This window comes from Gopherus flavomarginatus, chromosome 1 (assembly GCF_025201925.1).
Source record: "Gopherus flavomarginatus isolate rGopFla2 chromosome 1, rGopFla2.mat.asm, whole genome shotgun sequence".
Classification (NCBI taxonomy): Eukaryota; Metazoa; Chordata; order Testudines; family Testudinidae; genus Gopherus; species Gopherus flavomarginatus.
The window spans coordinates 238096452-238113588 of record NC_066617.1 but is presented as its reverse complement, the minus strand read 5'-3'; the positions used below and the strand labels follow the sequence as shown (position 1 = coordinate 238113588).

General features: G+C 41.9%; 1 protein-coding gene across 2 annotated transcripts in view; it reads right to left on the bottom strand.

The window, feature by feature from the left end:
- PNPLA4 (patatin like phospholipase domain containing 4) overlaps positions 1–6646 on the bottom strand; it is a 47947-nt gene extending 41301 nt beyond the window's left edge. Inside the window, exons 1-3 of one of the 2 annotated variants that reach the window (XM_050964394.1) lie at positions 6473–6646; positions 4200–4537; positions 3125–3242 (exon numbers count right to left, since the gene is read on the bottom strand). In XM_050964394.1, coding sequence (XP_050820351.1) covers positions 3125–3242; positions 4200–4358 — 277 coding nt within the window. In that variant the 5' untranslated portion in view covers positions 4359–4537; positions 6473–6646. The remainder of the gene's footprint in view (positions 1–3124; positions 3243–4199; positions 4538–6472) is intronic. The other variant, XM_050964401.1, reaches the window with a different exon arrangement.
- Between the last annotated feature and the right edge of the window lie 10491 nt (positions 6647–17137).

The following is a 17137-nucleotide window of genomic DNA, read 5'->3' as shown; positions in this document are numbered from 1 at the left end:
CACACAACCATGTAAATCTTCCTTCATAAAAACAGCAACAATTTTACCTGGCCTGTTTGCTGATTACACTGGACCACTGACCAATAAAGGTGGTCACTAGTTCAAAATTCCAGTGCTTCAAACAAAAGGCTGTCAAGCAGACAAGAGAGTTCAATGTCAGCAGCATGAAGGAACTGCTTGAACTCCTACTGCCACAAGAGCCTTCTTAAGTGTTCCATAGAACTGCTGTTTAAAGACTTGCAGAGACCCTGAATGAAGTGGAACCAGTAGTGAAGATGCATCTACTTATGTGTGCAAACTCATTTGAACTGAAAATGTATTTTAATTATTTTAAGATGTAGAACTGATAAATGAAATTGTTTTTAATTGTTCACTTTATTAATGTAACTTCTGTTCACCATTCACCATACTTGCCTATACTGTAACTTCTGTTCCATATTGTAATTCAAACCCCATTTTAAAACACTCACTCCATTTTGTAAAAGCTTCCTCCAACCTTCATTTTTGCAAACCCTGCTGTAATCTGATTAGTTTAGTTTAGATGTGTGAATGAGGTATGTATGAATGATGGAATCAACCTCCAGCCCCAGCCTGTCCTGATGAGATAAAGTTCAAATACCAACGGCTAAAGACCTAGACAACAGCCCTAAACAAAGTAAGAAGCATCCACCCTAAAAAGAAAAGGACAACAGAACAACAGAAGGAAGATCAAAGCCAGGTTCAAGGCTGAAAGTCACACCTGCAATTGATGGGTGATCAATCTAAACCCAGAGGCAGCGTGACACAGCAAGACCTATAGACTTTGAATCCAAACTAAAAGCCTATAAAAAAGAAGGGTGAGATGAGAGACTCTGGGGCCTGTTCCACACTACAGCTTTAAATCGATTTAAACAGCATTAAATCGATTTAACGCTGTACCCGTCCACACTACAAGGCACTTAAAATCGATTTTAAGGGGTCTTAAAATCGATTTCTATACTCCTGCTCAACGAGAGGAGTAACCCTAAAATCGATATTACTATATCTAATTAGGGTTAGTGTGGACGGAAATCGAAGTTATTGGTCCCATTCTTTTACTGAGCTACCCAGAGTGCACCACTCCAGAAATCGATGGTAGCCTGGGACCATGGACGCACACCACCGAAGTAATGTGCCCTAGTGTGGACGCGTAAAATCGATTTTATAAAACCTGTTTTATAAAATCGATTTTATTAATTTCAATTTTACTCTGTAGTGTGGATGTGGCCTGGGTAACATTCTGCTGCCAACATGGAAGAACATCGGTGCCTGCCCAACAGAGATCCAGCTCGGCCTTGTGCCCGGCTTTCCTGGCCAGTTAGCCGCCACAAGCTACGAATCCAAGCTGCAAAATCAAGCCATGAACTTAAGCTATCTTCAGGACTGGTAACTATGCAGCAGCTGCAGAACACCTGATGAATGTGGATGTGTGTGTGAATATGTGTGTGTATGTGTGTGTGTGTATAGGTATTAGGTATAATGTGAATGTGTGTGTGTGTGTGTATAGGTATTAGGTATAATGTGTGTGTATAAGAATTAAGATATTAGTTATTAGTCATAAATCAAATTATCATAATAAATGTGGCATCTTTGTCTTGTCCCCTTTAATAAGATCCTGCTGGTTTTTACTGGTCTAATATAATTGGTATAACAAAGAGCCAAAGAAAAATCAATTTCTATATAGTTGGTATTTCTTCTCTTAATCTGTCTTGTCTATTTAGGCCCTCATCCTGCAATGTAATACATGTGGGTGGATGAAGGATGTTTGCTCACTCATTGAGTCTGCATGTACTGCAGGACTGTAACCTCGCACTAAAAATTTGAGGGCAGGGCTGTGTCTTACTATGTGTATGTACAGCAGCTAGCGCAATGGGGCCTCTATGTCTGTTGGGCTTCTGGGAAATATCGTTACACAAATAAGAGTAAAAAAAGCTATTTTAAAAACAACAATCCACAGCCTAACATTTGCTATAAACTTATTTCACCAAAAATTTTAACAAGAATTAACAAAAAGGAACTGCCAACAAATAGGCCATTTTTATGAACAAAAATATACTGAATGATAGCTACCAAGCAGTTTAGATAAGATATGAATATTTGTATTAAATGAAAAGCCTTAAAATATTACTTTAGCACACTGGATGGTTAGCTAAGATGCACTGCTAGTTCAATAAACAAGCTTACAATTTAACTTGGACTTTACCTTGAGAAAATAAGAAAGGGCATAAAAGGAAGAGATGCAAGGTATTTACAAATCTATACTCACACTGAGGCAGCTTTCCAGCGATTGTAAAATAACTATTAATTTAATAAGCATCAAGAAACCTGATGGGGTAAATACTTATGAGAGTCTGCCTTTGGTGTATCTTCAGGACCACAAAAACCCCAAGTGGGTGAGCTGTATCAAACACAAAGGTTCTAATTCAGAAACTACTGAAGTCAAGAGAGTGTCTTTGCATTGATTTCAATGGGCTTTGGATTGAGCCCAAAGCGCACACAAAGACTCCATTACTATGTCACTTCATGATACCACCTTACAAGCTAAAGGACTACAAAATAATACCTGATTGTGTCCTAGTTATTCAGTAGACTGTTCCAGGATGGAGTGGTTTGAACATTGGCCTGCTAAACTCAGGGTTGTGAGTTCAATCTTTTAGGGGGCCACTTAGGGATCTGGGGCAAAATCAGTACTTGGTCCTGCTAGTGAAGGCAGGGGTTGGACTTGATGACCTTTTGGGGTCCCTTCCAGTTCTATGAGATAGGAATATCTCCACATATTTAATAATAATAAAAAAAAGCTTCTTCTGAATCATCAGCCAAGTCCCAATAAAGTATACAGAAAGACTTCTGCTGACTTCAACTTGATTGGACCAATAGTGTATTGGGTGAATAAAATTTATTTTTTACATTGCAGAATGTACTGCAGTGAACCATAATTATTATTATTTAGTGCACTGTGAAAAAAAACACAAAACCCTTTTTTATTAGCAATAAAAAATTCCTGTATGTTGCTTTTTTCCCAAAATACTTAAATCCATATTATACAGTAATTTGATGATAAAAACAAGATACTTGAAATGTAACTGAGAACAAAAGTATTAAATACCTTCCATCATGAATTGTCTTCCATCGTACGTTGCTTTGGGCCCTTTCCTACAGGCTGTTTTAACTTCCTCAGCAACAACAGCGGTTGCCATGTCCATTATCAGCCATTCATTCTGTACCTGGGACACACATTAAGACAATCAAAGGTTAATCTTTTGAAGGAAAGAATAAAAGGAATGGTTGCAGGAAAATCTCGGCTGATTTTTTTCTGAAGTATTTAAAATAATACTGTGAAAAATTATGATGTGTTCTTTAAAACTAGCTGGGCATGTTTTCCTTAGAAAGGTGAATAAAAGCTCCATGTCATTTGCATATTTGTACAGTGTCTAAACACACTACTATATATAACATTTTATATGCTATTATTTATAATAAACAACAGCATGCAATAATTTACACTTTCAAAGCTGAAACTAATCTAAGTGGATGTATAAAACTAGGTGCAGTAGACTATGCCACTTACAGGCATTATGTGTAGAATATGATGTGCAAACACCAAGATTAAGTTTGTATTTCATAAATGATCTTGTGAACTGCTTCAGTTATGTTTCCACAGCCTTAGGCTTTTCTCCTTGCATACGTTCCATAGTGATACTCAAGTTTTAGGCTCTTATCCTACCTTAACAAATCCTTTACCTCTTTTTCTGGTCTTTGTGCCTCATCCCCACACACACGAGGACTAATTCCCTTCTTCAGTAAAACAAATCACCTCAGTCCATGCCCTCCTGAAGTCTCTCCTAAACATTTCTTTTTTTTAGCTAGTCTTCCACATCAGTAATCATCTTATTTTTCCTACACTATAACTACACAGAGGTTTTATTTTTCTCTTAAAGAAGCTAGAACAACAAGAAACCTATATGGCAAGTCACGTATCCTGTTACTTCCCAACCTCCACTCCCCAGTCTGGTCATTTTTCTGAGTTAATGTCCAAACCTCCAATCCCTTATGCCAGTAGTCCTCAATTCATCAAATCTTAAAACAGCAATCTCTAGAGGAAGGGATCTGGTCCTGTTGTTGAAAGAGCACTATGAATACCTATAACACTATAGAAAAAAATAAATTAAGTAAATACTTACATTATATGCGGATTTAACATGTGTGGCTCTTAGATTGCAGTAACCCAGAACACCAGTCCAAAACTGCTGAATTCTAAAAAATATGCTACCATGCAGTCCATCCTCTTTCAAAGGAGGCCATTGCCTTTGGATGCTACACAAGCGTTTAGTGGCCCACATTCCTCTGCAAAGTAGCCCCTGAATCCAGATGGTATAACAATAAATGGATTTGCTCAGAACAGGATCATTTTACCGCCACAGACTTGTAATGAACGAGGTAGCTAGACACCACCAGATGAGTTTATTGCTGGACATTATAAGAGAGATGTTCCATCATCCATTAAAAATATTTAAAATACCTGGTGGAAAACACAGAAAGCCAAAACCAAGTTGAGTGATTAGAAAAAAAAGAAAAGCAAAGCTGTATGTTAAGGCCCTGACACTACAATGGGAGCCATGTAGAAGGTAATCAGTAACATCTCATGCAAACTGATCCATAAAGACTCTGCTTGCACAGATTAGATTGCAGGATTGGGCCATATTTTGCAGGTGACAATACAAGCTCTAGAGAAACAAGGTGGGTGAAATAATACCTTTTGGGGGGCAAACTTCTGTTGGTGAGAGCAGCTTTCAAGCTGAAGAACTCTGTGTAACCTTGTCTCTTTCATTAACAGAAGTTGGTCCAATAAAAGATATTACCTCACTCACTTTGTCTTTCTAATATCCTGGGACCAGGGGTGCTGCAACAGGGGTAGGGGCCTCAGGAGGCCATGGCCTCCCCACTTTTTGAAAGTGGAATGAGCCTGACCCATCCCCTTTTCACCATGGGCCTGCCCTGGCCCCTCTTCTTCCCCTGCCCCCCTTCAGCCAGGTGGCAGCTGGAGCCCAGCAGGGGAGCCTGGGCAGTTGTTGGGCACCATGCCATGGACCCACCACCTGTCTGACGTATGGGTCGGAGAGCAGCCACTGGCCTGTGTCCCTGCTCCACGGTCCCCCGCCTAAGACCAACACAGCTATGTCATTAGAAATACAAACTCTAGACAATTACAAAGAAGAACTGAAAACACATTCACTGTCTGGAAGTTCATGAATGCTAAGTGTCCAAAAAAAAAAAAAAATCTAGGAGGGTAGATTGTCTTGATTTCTGCTTCAAATAAAACACTGTGCGAGTCTGATAATCCATGACCATAAAAGGAAACCACCAGCTTGAAATGTACTCAATTTCAAATAGGAGTGAAAGGCAGCTTAAATGGGAGGGAAAAGTCACCACACCTGCCCATCAGCACCCCTTCCAATGTAGTCCAATCACATTTGTCTTACTTTTAGAATTTTGGAGAAATTTATTATTGCCTCAAACACCTGCACTGACTATGGAATAGAAACTGTACAACCACCTACACAGTATCACCCAACACCAGGGCTGACTGGGAGGACATGGGTGACTGCCCAAAGTGCAGTGCACCCCTCCACAGTGTTCCTTCATGCCCTCCTAGGGGGCTGTGAGCGGGAGAATGAGGAGCAACACCAAGTGCTCCATGCATCCAGATCACTTTCCTCACCTGGGCTGGGAGGCGAGCATCAGGAGCTGCTGCTGCTTTCTGCCTTTCTCTCAGGCAGGCAGGTGAGGAAGTGACCTGGATGCAGGGAGTCCCGATGTTGCTCCCCGCCGCCCTCCCAGCATTCAAGGCGACCTAGCAGCTCTGCTCCCTGCATCCAGGTCAGTTTCCCCACACGGGTGCAAGAGGGGGTGCAGAGGTTAGGGGCGAGGGAGGGTGGGGAGCCCACGGTGGCCTGGGGCAACGGGGGGCACCACACCCAAGGGGGCCAGGAGCACCAAAATAGAAGTTAGCCCAGGGCACCATTTCCCCGCAAGCCCTCTCCACATGGGGGGTGGGTGTGTGGGTGTGTGTGTGTGTGAGAGAGAGAGAGAGAGAGGGGGGGGGGGGGGCTAATCCTAGTCTGAGCGGCGCTTTAACATTGCAAAGGCAGCTAAGACAGCTCTGTGTAAGGGCAGAGTCCCGCCAAACCACGGCGCAACCTCTCCCCCCACGGGCCCGGGGGGAGCATAGACACGTGGGGCGGGGGGACCCGTCCACCCCACACGCTGAGGCAGGGCTCGATGACGGGCCTGCAGGACGCAGCAACCGCTGCCGGGTCCGCCTAGAGGCCCAGCGTTTATGCAGGGGGCGGGGCTGTGGTGGCTCCCAACGTCAGAGCCCCGCGCGGGGCCGGCTCGCGCGGCACAGCGCTTTGGTTCCAGGAAGGGCGCTCGGGAACCTCGCACACCCACGCACCTCTTCTCCCTGCACGCGCCGGCCGCCGCTGACGCGCCTATTATTCTATCAACTCAGCGCCAACAAACCGAGCGACGCCCCCTAACCTCGCGCCGCCCTCTCCTTGTCGAAACCTCGCGAGATCTCGCTTCCCACCCGCTGGGAGGGCGAGCGCCTGTGGAGCTCGAGTCGCACGCATGTGACACAAAAAGGGGCGGGGCCGAATTAACCGCTTCTTTGTGCAGTTCCGCCCGGCTCAGGCTCGCGCGCCTCACAACGGGAATGGTGCGCGAGGACGGATGAAAAAGTGCACGTCACTCACGCGTCTCCCCTCCCCCGCGCATGTGCAGTGTGCTGGCGCTGGAACGAGGCACGCTGGGCTTTGGGGCGGAGGCGGTCCATGCATAATGCTCTGCGCCCCCGTCCCCCGCTCACTCGCCCAGATGGTGGGTGGCTGGTTGGGATCTTGCGCGAGTTTAGCACGTGCGAGGCCGTGGAGCCCCCAGGCCTGAGCAAAACAGCAGCAGCCACGAGGAAGGGTGGAGTCCATGAGCTGGGTGGCAATGGAATGAGTCACCCTAACTTCTTGCTTAAGGTTGAGGGGGGCCAGTCTGTTGGGTGCCACGTGGCCTGCCCAGAATGTATGTGCAGAGCGGGGAAGGTGCTTCAATTTACCCCTTGTAACTGTTTGCAGCAATAGTGAAGGTTTCTGCAAACGAGTCACAGGGTGGACTGTGCCTCCTGTATCTTTGCTCATTAGTCTGGTTTCAGCTGTAGCTGACTTAATCTGAGTAGCAATAGTTATTGCTTTTTCTAGTATAAGTTGTGCTTCTAGAAGTAAGTGTTCTCTTACACGAAGCATGGTTGTTTTCTCCATGACTTGGTTTTTAATCATCTCATCTACCATATTCCTTAAGTCACAATCAGACTCCCCAGGGAAGCAATATACTGCATGATAGTCTCTTCTGGTTTCTGCTCATGCTGGCAAAATCTGTAGCAATTAGCACAAAAAAGTTCTTTAATGCAGTGAGTGCAGTCTCATATTTATCATCTGCAAGGGAAAAAGTGTAAAATATATGCTGCCCTTCTACACCAAGGCAGTGGATTAGCAGAGTACGCTTTCTTACTTCAAAAATCTCTGTAGCACTGATTACAAGCAGGTAAGTCTCAAACATATAGATCCAGACAGTAAAAGCAATTGGAGGCACACCTGGGCTTTGCAGAAAGGGTGCAGGTGGGTTCAGAGGCAGAAGATCCATCCTCATCACCAAAATGCTGTATCAAGCAGGCAAGGTACTAACAAGCTTCAAGGGGACTTTATTTTTACAGTGGAAACCTCTTTACCAAGCTGCTGCTGCACACTCTGTAACTCTCACTCAGTTGCCTCAACTCCTCCCCTTTCCTTCCTGTTTCCTGTCCTTTCAGGCTCCCAACAGCCAGTGCTCCCAGTTCTAATAATACAAGCAGCATTTAAACACCACACTTGTGCCTCTTCAGCAGGGCAGTGAATCTCCCCGCTTCATGGCAGTTTTTTCTCGGCTTTGTAGAGTCATTCTGAGTACAGATGTGATCTCATCTCAAGAAAGATATACTGGCATTAGAAAAGGTTCAGAAACGGGCAACTAAAATGATTAGGGATTTGGAATGAGTCCCATATGAGGAGAGATTAAAGAGGCTAGGACTCTTCAGCTTGGAAAACAGAAGACTATAGAGGTATATAAAATCATGCATGATGTGGAGAAAGTGGATAAGGAAAAGTTACTTATTCCCATAATACAAGAACTAGGAGTCACCAAATGAAATTAATTTGCAGCAGGTTTAAAACAAATACAAGGAAGTTCTTCACACAGCACACAGTCAACCTGTGGAACTCCTTGCTTGAGGAGGTTGTGAAGGCTGGGACTATAACAGCGTTTAAAAGAGAACTGGATAAATTCATGGTGGTTAAGTCCATTAATGGCTGTTAGCCAGGATGGGTAAGGAATGGTGTCCCTAGCCTCTGTTTGTCAGAGGATGGAGATGGATGGCAGGAGAGAGATCACTTGATCATTGCCTGTTCGGTCTACTCCCTCTGGGGCACCTGGCATTGGCCACACTGTCGGTAGACAGGATACTGGGCTAGAGGGACCTTTGGTCTGACCCGGTTCAGCCGTTTTTGTGTTATTCTGCTGCCTCGGCCCTTTGAGGACAGTCAGTCTGGCGCAGAGGAAGCAGCCTCCCAACACGCGCCTTGAATCAGTGCACTCAGTACAATTTTATTTTTAAATTGCTCCGCTGCATAATGTAATGTGAAGGAATGTTTCCTTGGCTCCACCCCACCAACTGGAGGCAACCCAGCCCCTAAAATATTGTTCTGAACTAATTAAATTCTGTTATCAGTTAATGACAAAAACAAGGCTTCTTAAAGGCCACTTTAGGTGCAGGTGATATTTTATACAAGCCCCGTCCCCTCCCAACATAAATTTGATCTGCACTACGCAGATGAGAGATGCTTGCAATGATTTCCCATTATGTTTTTACTACGTGTAATGAAAAATGGAGAGTCTATGGGGGAAAAGTGAATGAGGAGCACATGCCAGGGGGAGACTAGAGGGAGTTTCAGGAAGTCCCTCAAAAAGAGGGGGATGGGAAAGTGGAAGGCAGGGAACTTGAGGAGGTAGGAATAGAGGAATGCTAGGTGCGTGCTTTTACTTTTATTTGCTGGTAACCATTTCTAACTTTCTCTCTTATTCTTGAATCCCCTTGAAATCCTGTCTTCTTTTGTTAATTAACTTGTTTTATTTTTAATCTAAATCAGTCCAGTGCTGTGTTTAAACTGAACTGTTCGATTATTCCACTTAAAGTAACACATTGTTGAATAATGACTCCTCACAGGGGTAACAAACCTTACTATCTGAACCATCCAGTAGAGGGCTGAACATTGCAGAACATATTTTTGGGAAAATCTAGGACTGGGAGTATGCTGGGAGCTTTCCTCCCCCCCCACCACCTCCTTCATGGATAGCACTTGCCCCTCCCTGCAGCTCCCAGCTGTTTCTCCTGCCTTTGCCTCTCCCTGCCTGATGCAGCTCATAGCTTGCCTGCTTAGCTGTCCCACAGGTGTTATCCCAAAATGTGGACCCAAGGCACCCCAACAGTGGCCTGCCTGTAATTGTAATCCAATTATCAATTTGGCCTGCTTCAATGAGTAACAGGAGGAGTGCCTGCTCTAGAGGAATTGCCAGGGTTTTACCAGGGGTTTGTCTCTGACCCTCAGAGGACTCCCCATAGCAGACTAGTTCTGTTAACCTGTGAGAAGACACGGATACAGCCTTCTGCTCAAAGGATTGACACTTAAGCATAATTCTTCAAAAACGAAATAACATTTGTCATAAACAGGTAGCTAAGGGTTAATGTTCTTTTACCTGTAAAGGGTTAACAAAGGGAACCAAACACCTGACCAGAGGACCAATCAGGAAACAAGACTTTTTCAAATCTTGGCGGAGGGCAGTCCGGGTGAAGGTGGCTGGGGATCAGCAGGGGGGTCTGCATCCTGAGGGACTCCAGATGCAGGGAGTGAGGCTCGGTGGGGGCGGTCTGGATACACAGGGGTTGGGTGGACATCTGACCTGACCCTGGCCGGACATCCCGTCCGTCACTTTACAGTGATTTACCTCTCCACTGGCTGCTCTGGGCACCCTAAATGCCTGTGCTGCTGGGGAGGGGCGCGTGACTGCTCTTGTTGCTTCCCTTTGCTTCCCTTTCAGAAAGTCATTTTTCTGTAGGGGATCAAAGAAATCTGTGTGGGTTGTTAATTCTACATGCACGCAGTGCTGCAGAATTCCCTAAGGAGTAATTATTTTAAACATAATAGAAATGCTTAAGGAATGGTTGAAAATTACATTTACCATACATTTATTAAGCATGAACTTGAACTGCCTAGAAAAAGGTAAATTCTTATTTGAGAGAAATGCTAAAAGCTTCTTGAGAAATGTTATATTTGGTTTAATTTGACACATTTTTCAACAACTGAGGTTGTTTTTGAAAGGCGTATTTCCCACTTAAAATATGTGCCCATTCCTAAAATATAAGTGGCTACATTGGGTCAGTCCGTGGTCCATCTAGCCCTGTATTCTCCAGTCTCAGTTTAGTCTAGTGAGAGGCTTAGGGGCATCCAAACCATGGGGTTGAGTCCCTGATCATCTTGGCTAACAGTCATTGATGGACCTATCTTCCATGAACTTCTCCAATTACTTTTTAACCCAGTTATACCATTGGCCTTCACAACATCCTCTGACAAAGAGTTCCACAGGTTGACTTTGAGTTGTGTGAAGAAGTACTTCTGAACCTGATGCCTAATAATTTCATTGATTCTTGTGTTATTTGCAGGAGTAAATAACCCTTCCTTCTTCACTTTCTCCTTACCACTGATTATTTTATAGACCTCTATCATGTCCCTCCTTAGTCATCTCTTTTCCAAGATAAACAGTCCCCGTCTAATCTCTCTTCATTTGGAAGCTGTTCCATACCGCTAAACATTTTTGTTGCCCGACTTTACTTTTTCTAGTTCTTATATATCATTTTTTTAAATGGAGCAAACAGAACTGCATGCAGTAATCAAGGTGTTGGCGTTCCATGGATTTATATAGTGGCATTATGATATTTTTGTCTTATTATCTATCCCTTTCCTAACTCTTTCTGCTTTTTGACTGCCACTGCACATTGAGCAGATGTTTTCAGAAAATTATCCACAATGACTTCAAGATCTCTTTCTTGAGAGGTAACAGCTAATATGGACTCCATCATTTTGGATGTATAGCTGGGAGTATGTTTTCCAATGTGCATTACTTTGCATTTATCAGCATTGAATTTTATCTGCCATTTTATTACCCAGTCACCCAGTTTTGTAAGATTACTTTGTAACTCTTAAGATAGTAAGTCCAAAACTGACTCTGAAGTAATTTTATATTATCTACAAACTTTGCCATTTCACTGTTTACCCCTTTTTTCCAGGACATTTATGATTAGATTGAACAGCACTTGTCCCAGTACAGATCCTTGGGGGACCCTGCTATTCACCTCTGTCTATTGTGAAAACTGACCATTTGTTCCTACCTTTTGTTTCCTATCTTTTCATCAGTTCCTGATCCATGAGAGGACCTTCCCTCTTATTCCATGACTTCCTACTTTGCTTTAGAGGCTTTGGTGAGGGACCTTGTCAAAGGCTTTGTGAAAGTCTAAGTAAACTATATCCACTGGATCACTCTTGTCCACTACTTTGTTGATCCCCCCACACACACTCAAATAATTCTAACAGATTGATGAGGCATGATTTGTATTAACGAAAGCCGTATTGACTCTTTCCTAACAAATTGTGTTCATCTGTGTGTCTGATCATTCTTTTCTATACTATAGTTTCAGCCATTTTACCTGGTACTGAAGTTCGGCCTACCAGCCTGTAATTTCCAGGATCACCTTTGGAGCCTTTTAAAAAAAAATGGTGTTACATTAGCTATCCTCAAGTCAGAGGTGATGCATAGGGTCGGGTGGGGGATGCAGGGTCATGTCCCCATCCCCCACCACCAGGTTGCTCAGTCACATGGTGCAGCTTGGCCCCCTCTCTGTGATACATAGCTGCTCTATGCTGTGTAAGGAAATCAACAGTCCTGTGGAAAGCAGTCAGGCCAGGCAACTCTAAACAGCCAAAGAGGGGCAGAAAACATTGTAGAAATCACTTCTCCCAATTAACATAACAAAGGTGGTGACAGTGTCATAATGCTTAAACATGAATAGCAATGTTGTTAGAGATTTAAGGTTTTGTATAAGAAATAAATAATGATAGTTTATAGCTAGAAATCCAAAATAGCAACCACAATAATTTTATATTAGAGACATCTAAAAGGAGGATTCAGACTGAACTGACCAATAGGAGACAGAAGATTAGGGCGAAATAAAGTTCAGCAAGTTCTTTAAGCTATAACATTGTAATGTTGCTTTACACATATGTATGGAAAATCTGTGTTACATTGTAATAGATTTAATAGCATTGTAATAAGGTTTTATAAACATGTATTAGGGAATCAATGTGTACCATATTATGCAACGTTGTATCTGCTATATGGTCTGTGTAGCCTATTGTGTTGCCTTAGTATATGATTCCTAAATGCAATACAATTGTGTTATGCTGTGTGTCATGTATTATAGTGTATTATTTCTTGATTATTAAGAGTATTGTAACTGATTATTTTCTTTGAATAAATGTTGTCATAACTCTCCTACTCAGATCTGAGCCTTAGAGTTCAGAACATGAGAAGCTAGCATGAAACCTTCAAACTTAATTTCCAGCTTGGATTTGATATTGCTGCCACCAGCCAGAATTCCAGTGTCTGGCTCACTCTGGTCTCCCCAAAACCTTCCCTGGGGGACCCCAAGACTCAGATGTCCTGAGTATCACCACAAAGGGAAATAACCCACTGCCCTTCTCCCTCTTCCCCTCCAGAGATTCCCTCCCAGGGTTCCTGGAGAGATATAGAGATTCAAGTTCCGTGAATTTAAACAAAGGGATTCCACCCTCTTTACCTCCCCAGATTTCCCCGCCCTGGGGACCCTAGGATACTCCCTGCTTCAAGTCCTTGAAACACAAGTACTGAGAGATCTAATCTCTCTCCCCCCTCACCCAGAGGGTATGCAAAGTCAGGCTTAGTTAATCTAGCACAAAGAGATTTTCCCCCTCCCTTCGTTTCTTAGCCTTAACCAGTGAAAAACACTCAAGCAGGTCTTAAAAAGAAACCTTTATATAAAAAGAAAGAAAAAGGACATAAAAATGGTCTCTCTATCAAGGTGACAATATACAGGGTCAATTGCTTAAAAGAAAAAATGAATAAACAGCCTTATCCAAAAAGAACATAATTTAACACATTTCAGCAACTACACACATGTAAATACAAAAAAAACAATATAAACCAATTGTCTTACTATCCTTGTACTTACAACTTGGAAACAGAAGATTAGAAAGCCTGGAGATTCCTGTGGTCACTCTCAGAGCCCAGAAAGAGAACAGACCAAGAACAAAGGACTCACACCCAAAACTTCCCTCCACCCAGATTTGAAAAAGTCTTGTTTCCTGATTGGTCCTCTGGTCAGGTGTTTGGTTCCCTTTGTTAACCCTTTACAGGTAAAAGAACATTAACCCTTAGCTACCTGTTTATGACAAATGTTATTTCGTTTTTGAAGAATTATGCTTAAGTGTCAATCCTTTGAGCAGAAGGCTGTATCCGTGTCTTCTCACAGGTTAACAGAACTAGTCTGCTGTGGGGAGTCCTCTGAGGGTCAGAGACAAACCCCTGGTAAAACCCTGGCAATTCCTCTAGAGCAGGCACTCCTCCTGTTACTCATTGAAGCAGGCCAAATTGATAATTGGATTACAATTACAGGCAGGCCACTGTTGGGGTGCCTTGGGTCCACATTTTGGGATAACACCTGTGGGACAGCTAAGCAGGCAAGCTATGAGCTGCATCAGGCAGGGAGAGGCAAAGGCAGGAGAAACAGCTGGGAGCTGCAGGGAGGGGCAAGTGCTATCCATGAAGGAGGTGGTGGGGGGGAGGAAAGCTCCCAGCATACTCCCAGTCCTAGATTTTCCCAAAAATATGTTCTGCAATGTTCAGCCCTCTACTGGATGGTTCAGATAGTAAGGTTTGTTACCCCTGTGAGGAGTCATTATTCAACAATGTGTTACTTTAAGTGGAATAATCGAACAGTTCAGTTTAAACACAGCACTGGACTGATTTAGATTAAAAATAAAACAAATTAATTAACAAAAGAAGACAGGATTTCAAGGGAATTCAAGAATAAGAGAGAAAGTTAGAAATGGTTACCAGCAAATAAAAGTAAAAGCACGCACCTAAAAGTCTCAAACTTAATCTAGCAAATTTTGGTTCAAGGCTTTAAGATAGCCTTTCTTACCTGTAATCTTCAAGCAAGATGGTGATTGACCCTCTCCTTGGTTAGGATCTCTCCCAGAGGCCCAAAGGTGCTAGTGCCTTTGTCATCTCACGTGATAAAGAGATAACAGGGTTTTCAACCTTCTTTTTCTTTTTTACAGTCCAGTGGACATTTGAAGTGGATTCTTTGAAAGTTAGCCCTCAGAGTAAAATTTATCCAAACAGGAAGAAAGGTGACATGGTGGTAAAGGAGGCTCCATGCTCTTTCCCCCTCACCCCACGCACTTGTTTGCTAAAATGCAAATTGTTCTCTTCCCTGCCATCTCTTCCCCTTTTGTCTTGAGGACCCTATTTATTACATATATGTAAATTGAAGTAAATACACATTCCTGTGTTTAGGATAGACCTGTTTATCAGGGAATTCATAACTTTACATATCATTTTGCTACATATATTTCACCATGATATTATTGATAAGCGAGTTGTTTTCAAATGATATCTCAGAAGGCATTTTTTTACAAAGATGAGTAAAAGAGCATGTGGGGTCTAAATAAAGGGGTAGTTTTGGTTACAATACCTTTGCCATTTCTCAAGAATGAAATTTATACGAAGAGCTGGCATCAAGTATACAGAAGTTTCAAGATGTCAAGTGGAAAATGAAGAGGGATATAAAGAGAAAATCAGTGGGGAAAGACTTAATTTGAAATTCTTTTTTGCTGACAACTGTTAGGCATATTATTCAGAAGTGAATATATTTACATTCTGTCATCCACTGAGCTCCTATTTATTATGAACTCTGCATAGTAAATCTACATACAGTGGAAGTAATATACATGATTTGGGATTTTAGTTAAAGATTAAATACAGTGTCTTGCAACATTAATTCACATTAGCTTGGATTAAAATACTGATACATAAACTGAAGGACCATAAAAAGTATATGGATTTATGGTAATGTATTAAAATGTGAAGAGACAACTTCTGGGGTATTAGAAGGATCAGTGTTGATCCTGTTTTATTTAATACCTTAGTAAATGTTCAACAAGAGGAGATATAACACCAGTGAAACTCACAGATGACACACTTGGGAGTTGCCAGCAAGAGTGAGGTCAGAAGAATAATATAAAGGACTGCTGAAATATTAGATAAAAGGAAAAAATAACAAAATGAGGTTCAACTTGTTAAAATGTAAGCTCCAGAATGACCGTTCATCCTTTATTCCTGTGAATTAAGACTGATGATCTGGTCTATATACTGTTCTTCTGGAGGGAACTAATTTGGAAAACAATCATAGAAAGCAGTAAATCAAAGAGCCCTAGTGCCATAATAGACATAAAATTAGATACAAATTTACAGTGCAATACAGCAGCAAAAGAACTCAATGAAATTTTGGGTGTCATATGCAAAGACATCTTTTCACAGATCCGGATGATCATAGTCATTGTCTTTTTCTCGCTATAGGCCAATTGAACCTAGAGCATTGCATTCTGATTTAGGCTCTCCATTGCCAGGATGAGAGAGACAAAACTGGTAATCAGAGAAGAGCAGAAAAAAAATAGGAGGTAGGCGGCCTAGATGGATAGACTTGAAGACAAAGTTTAAAGAAGCTAAATGTATATTTACTAGAGCTGTTGAGTAATCACAGTTAACTCATTTGATTAACTCAAAAAAATGAATCACAAAATAAAACATTGAATCGCAATTAATTGCACAATAGAATACCAATTTAAATTTATTAAATATTTGGGATGTTTTTCTACTTTTCAAATATATCGATTTCAATTACAACACAATACAAAGTGTACAGTGCTCATTTTATATTATTTTTATTACAAATATTTGCACTGTAAAAATGATAAACAAAAGAAATAGTATTTATCAATTCGCTTCATACAAATACTGTATGCAATCTCTTTATCATGAAAGTGCAACTTACAAATGTAGTGGTTTTTGTTACATAACTGCACTCAAAACCAAAACAATGTAAAAAGTAAGAGCCTACAAGTCCACTCAAATCCTACTTTTTGTTCAGCCAATCATTAAGACAAACAAGTTTGTTTACATTTATGGGAGATACTGCTGCCTTCTTTTTGTTTACAACGTCATCTGAAAGTGAGAACAGGCATTCACATGCTTCTTTTTTAACTGGCGTTGCAAGGTATTTACGTGCCAGATATGCTAAATATTCATATGCCCTTTCACGCTTCAGCCACCATTCCAGAAGATATTCATCCATGCTGATGATGCTTGTTAAAAAAATAATGCAATTAATTGCAATTAATTTTTTTTAATCTCTTGACAGACCTAATATTTACCTAAGGGTGGCGGGGGAAGGTAGAGAAATGATAACAATCTACAAATATTTTGAGGAGGAAAAGGAAAGGGAATATAACTGGTACTTTACAGAAATAAAATTGACTGTCACCGGAAGTGTAGGGATGTTGTACATTATTGATTCATAACTTCATTTTTCTATTATGCATTTCCCTTCAGGCTGGTTGATTGTAGGTGTCCTTTACAGTATCTGAAACCCTTAACTGATAACCATAATTATCAACTGGAGTTAAGTGTCTTGCATAATCACTGAGTCAAATTTTCCCTTATGCAGAGAGCTAGCATAAGGCCTCTGCATCATTTAAGTCCTAAAAGCAGGGCTTAAATGGTGTGTAGTCCTTGTGCTGCCCTCTGCATAGTGGTGAATTTCATCGCATATAATTATCTATTGTTGCACAGACACCTTAATGGGCTAACTGCCAGAGTGTCTCAG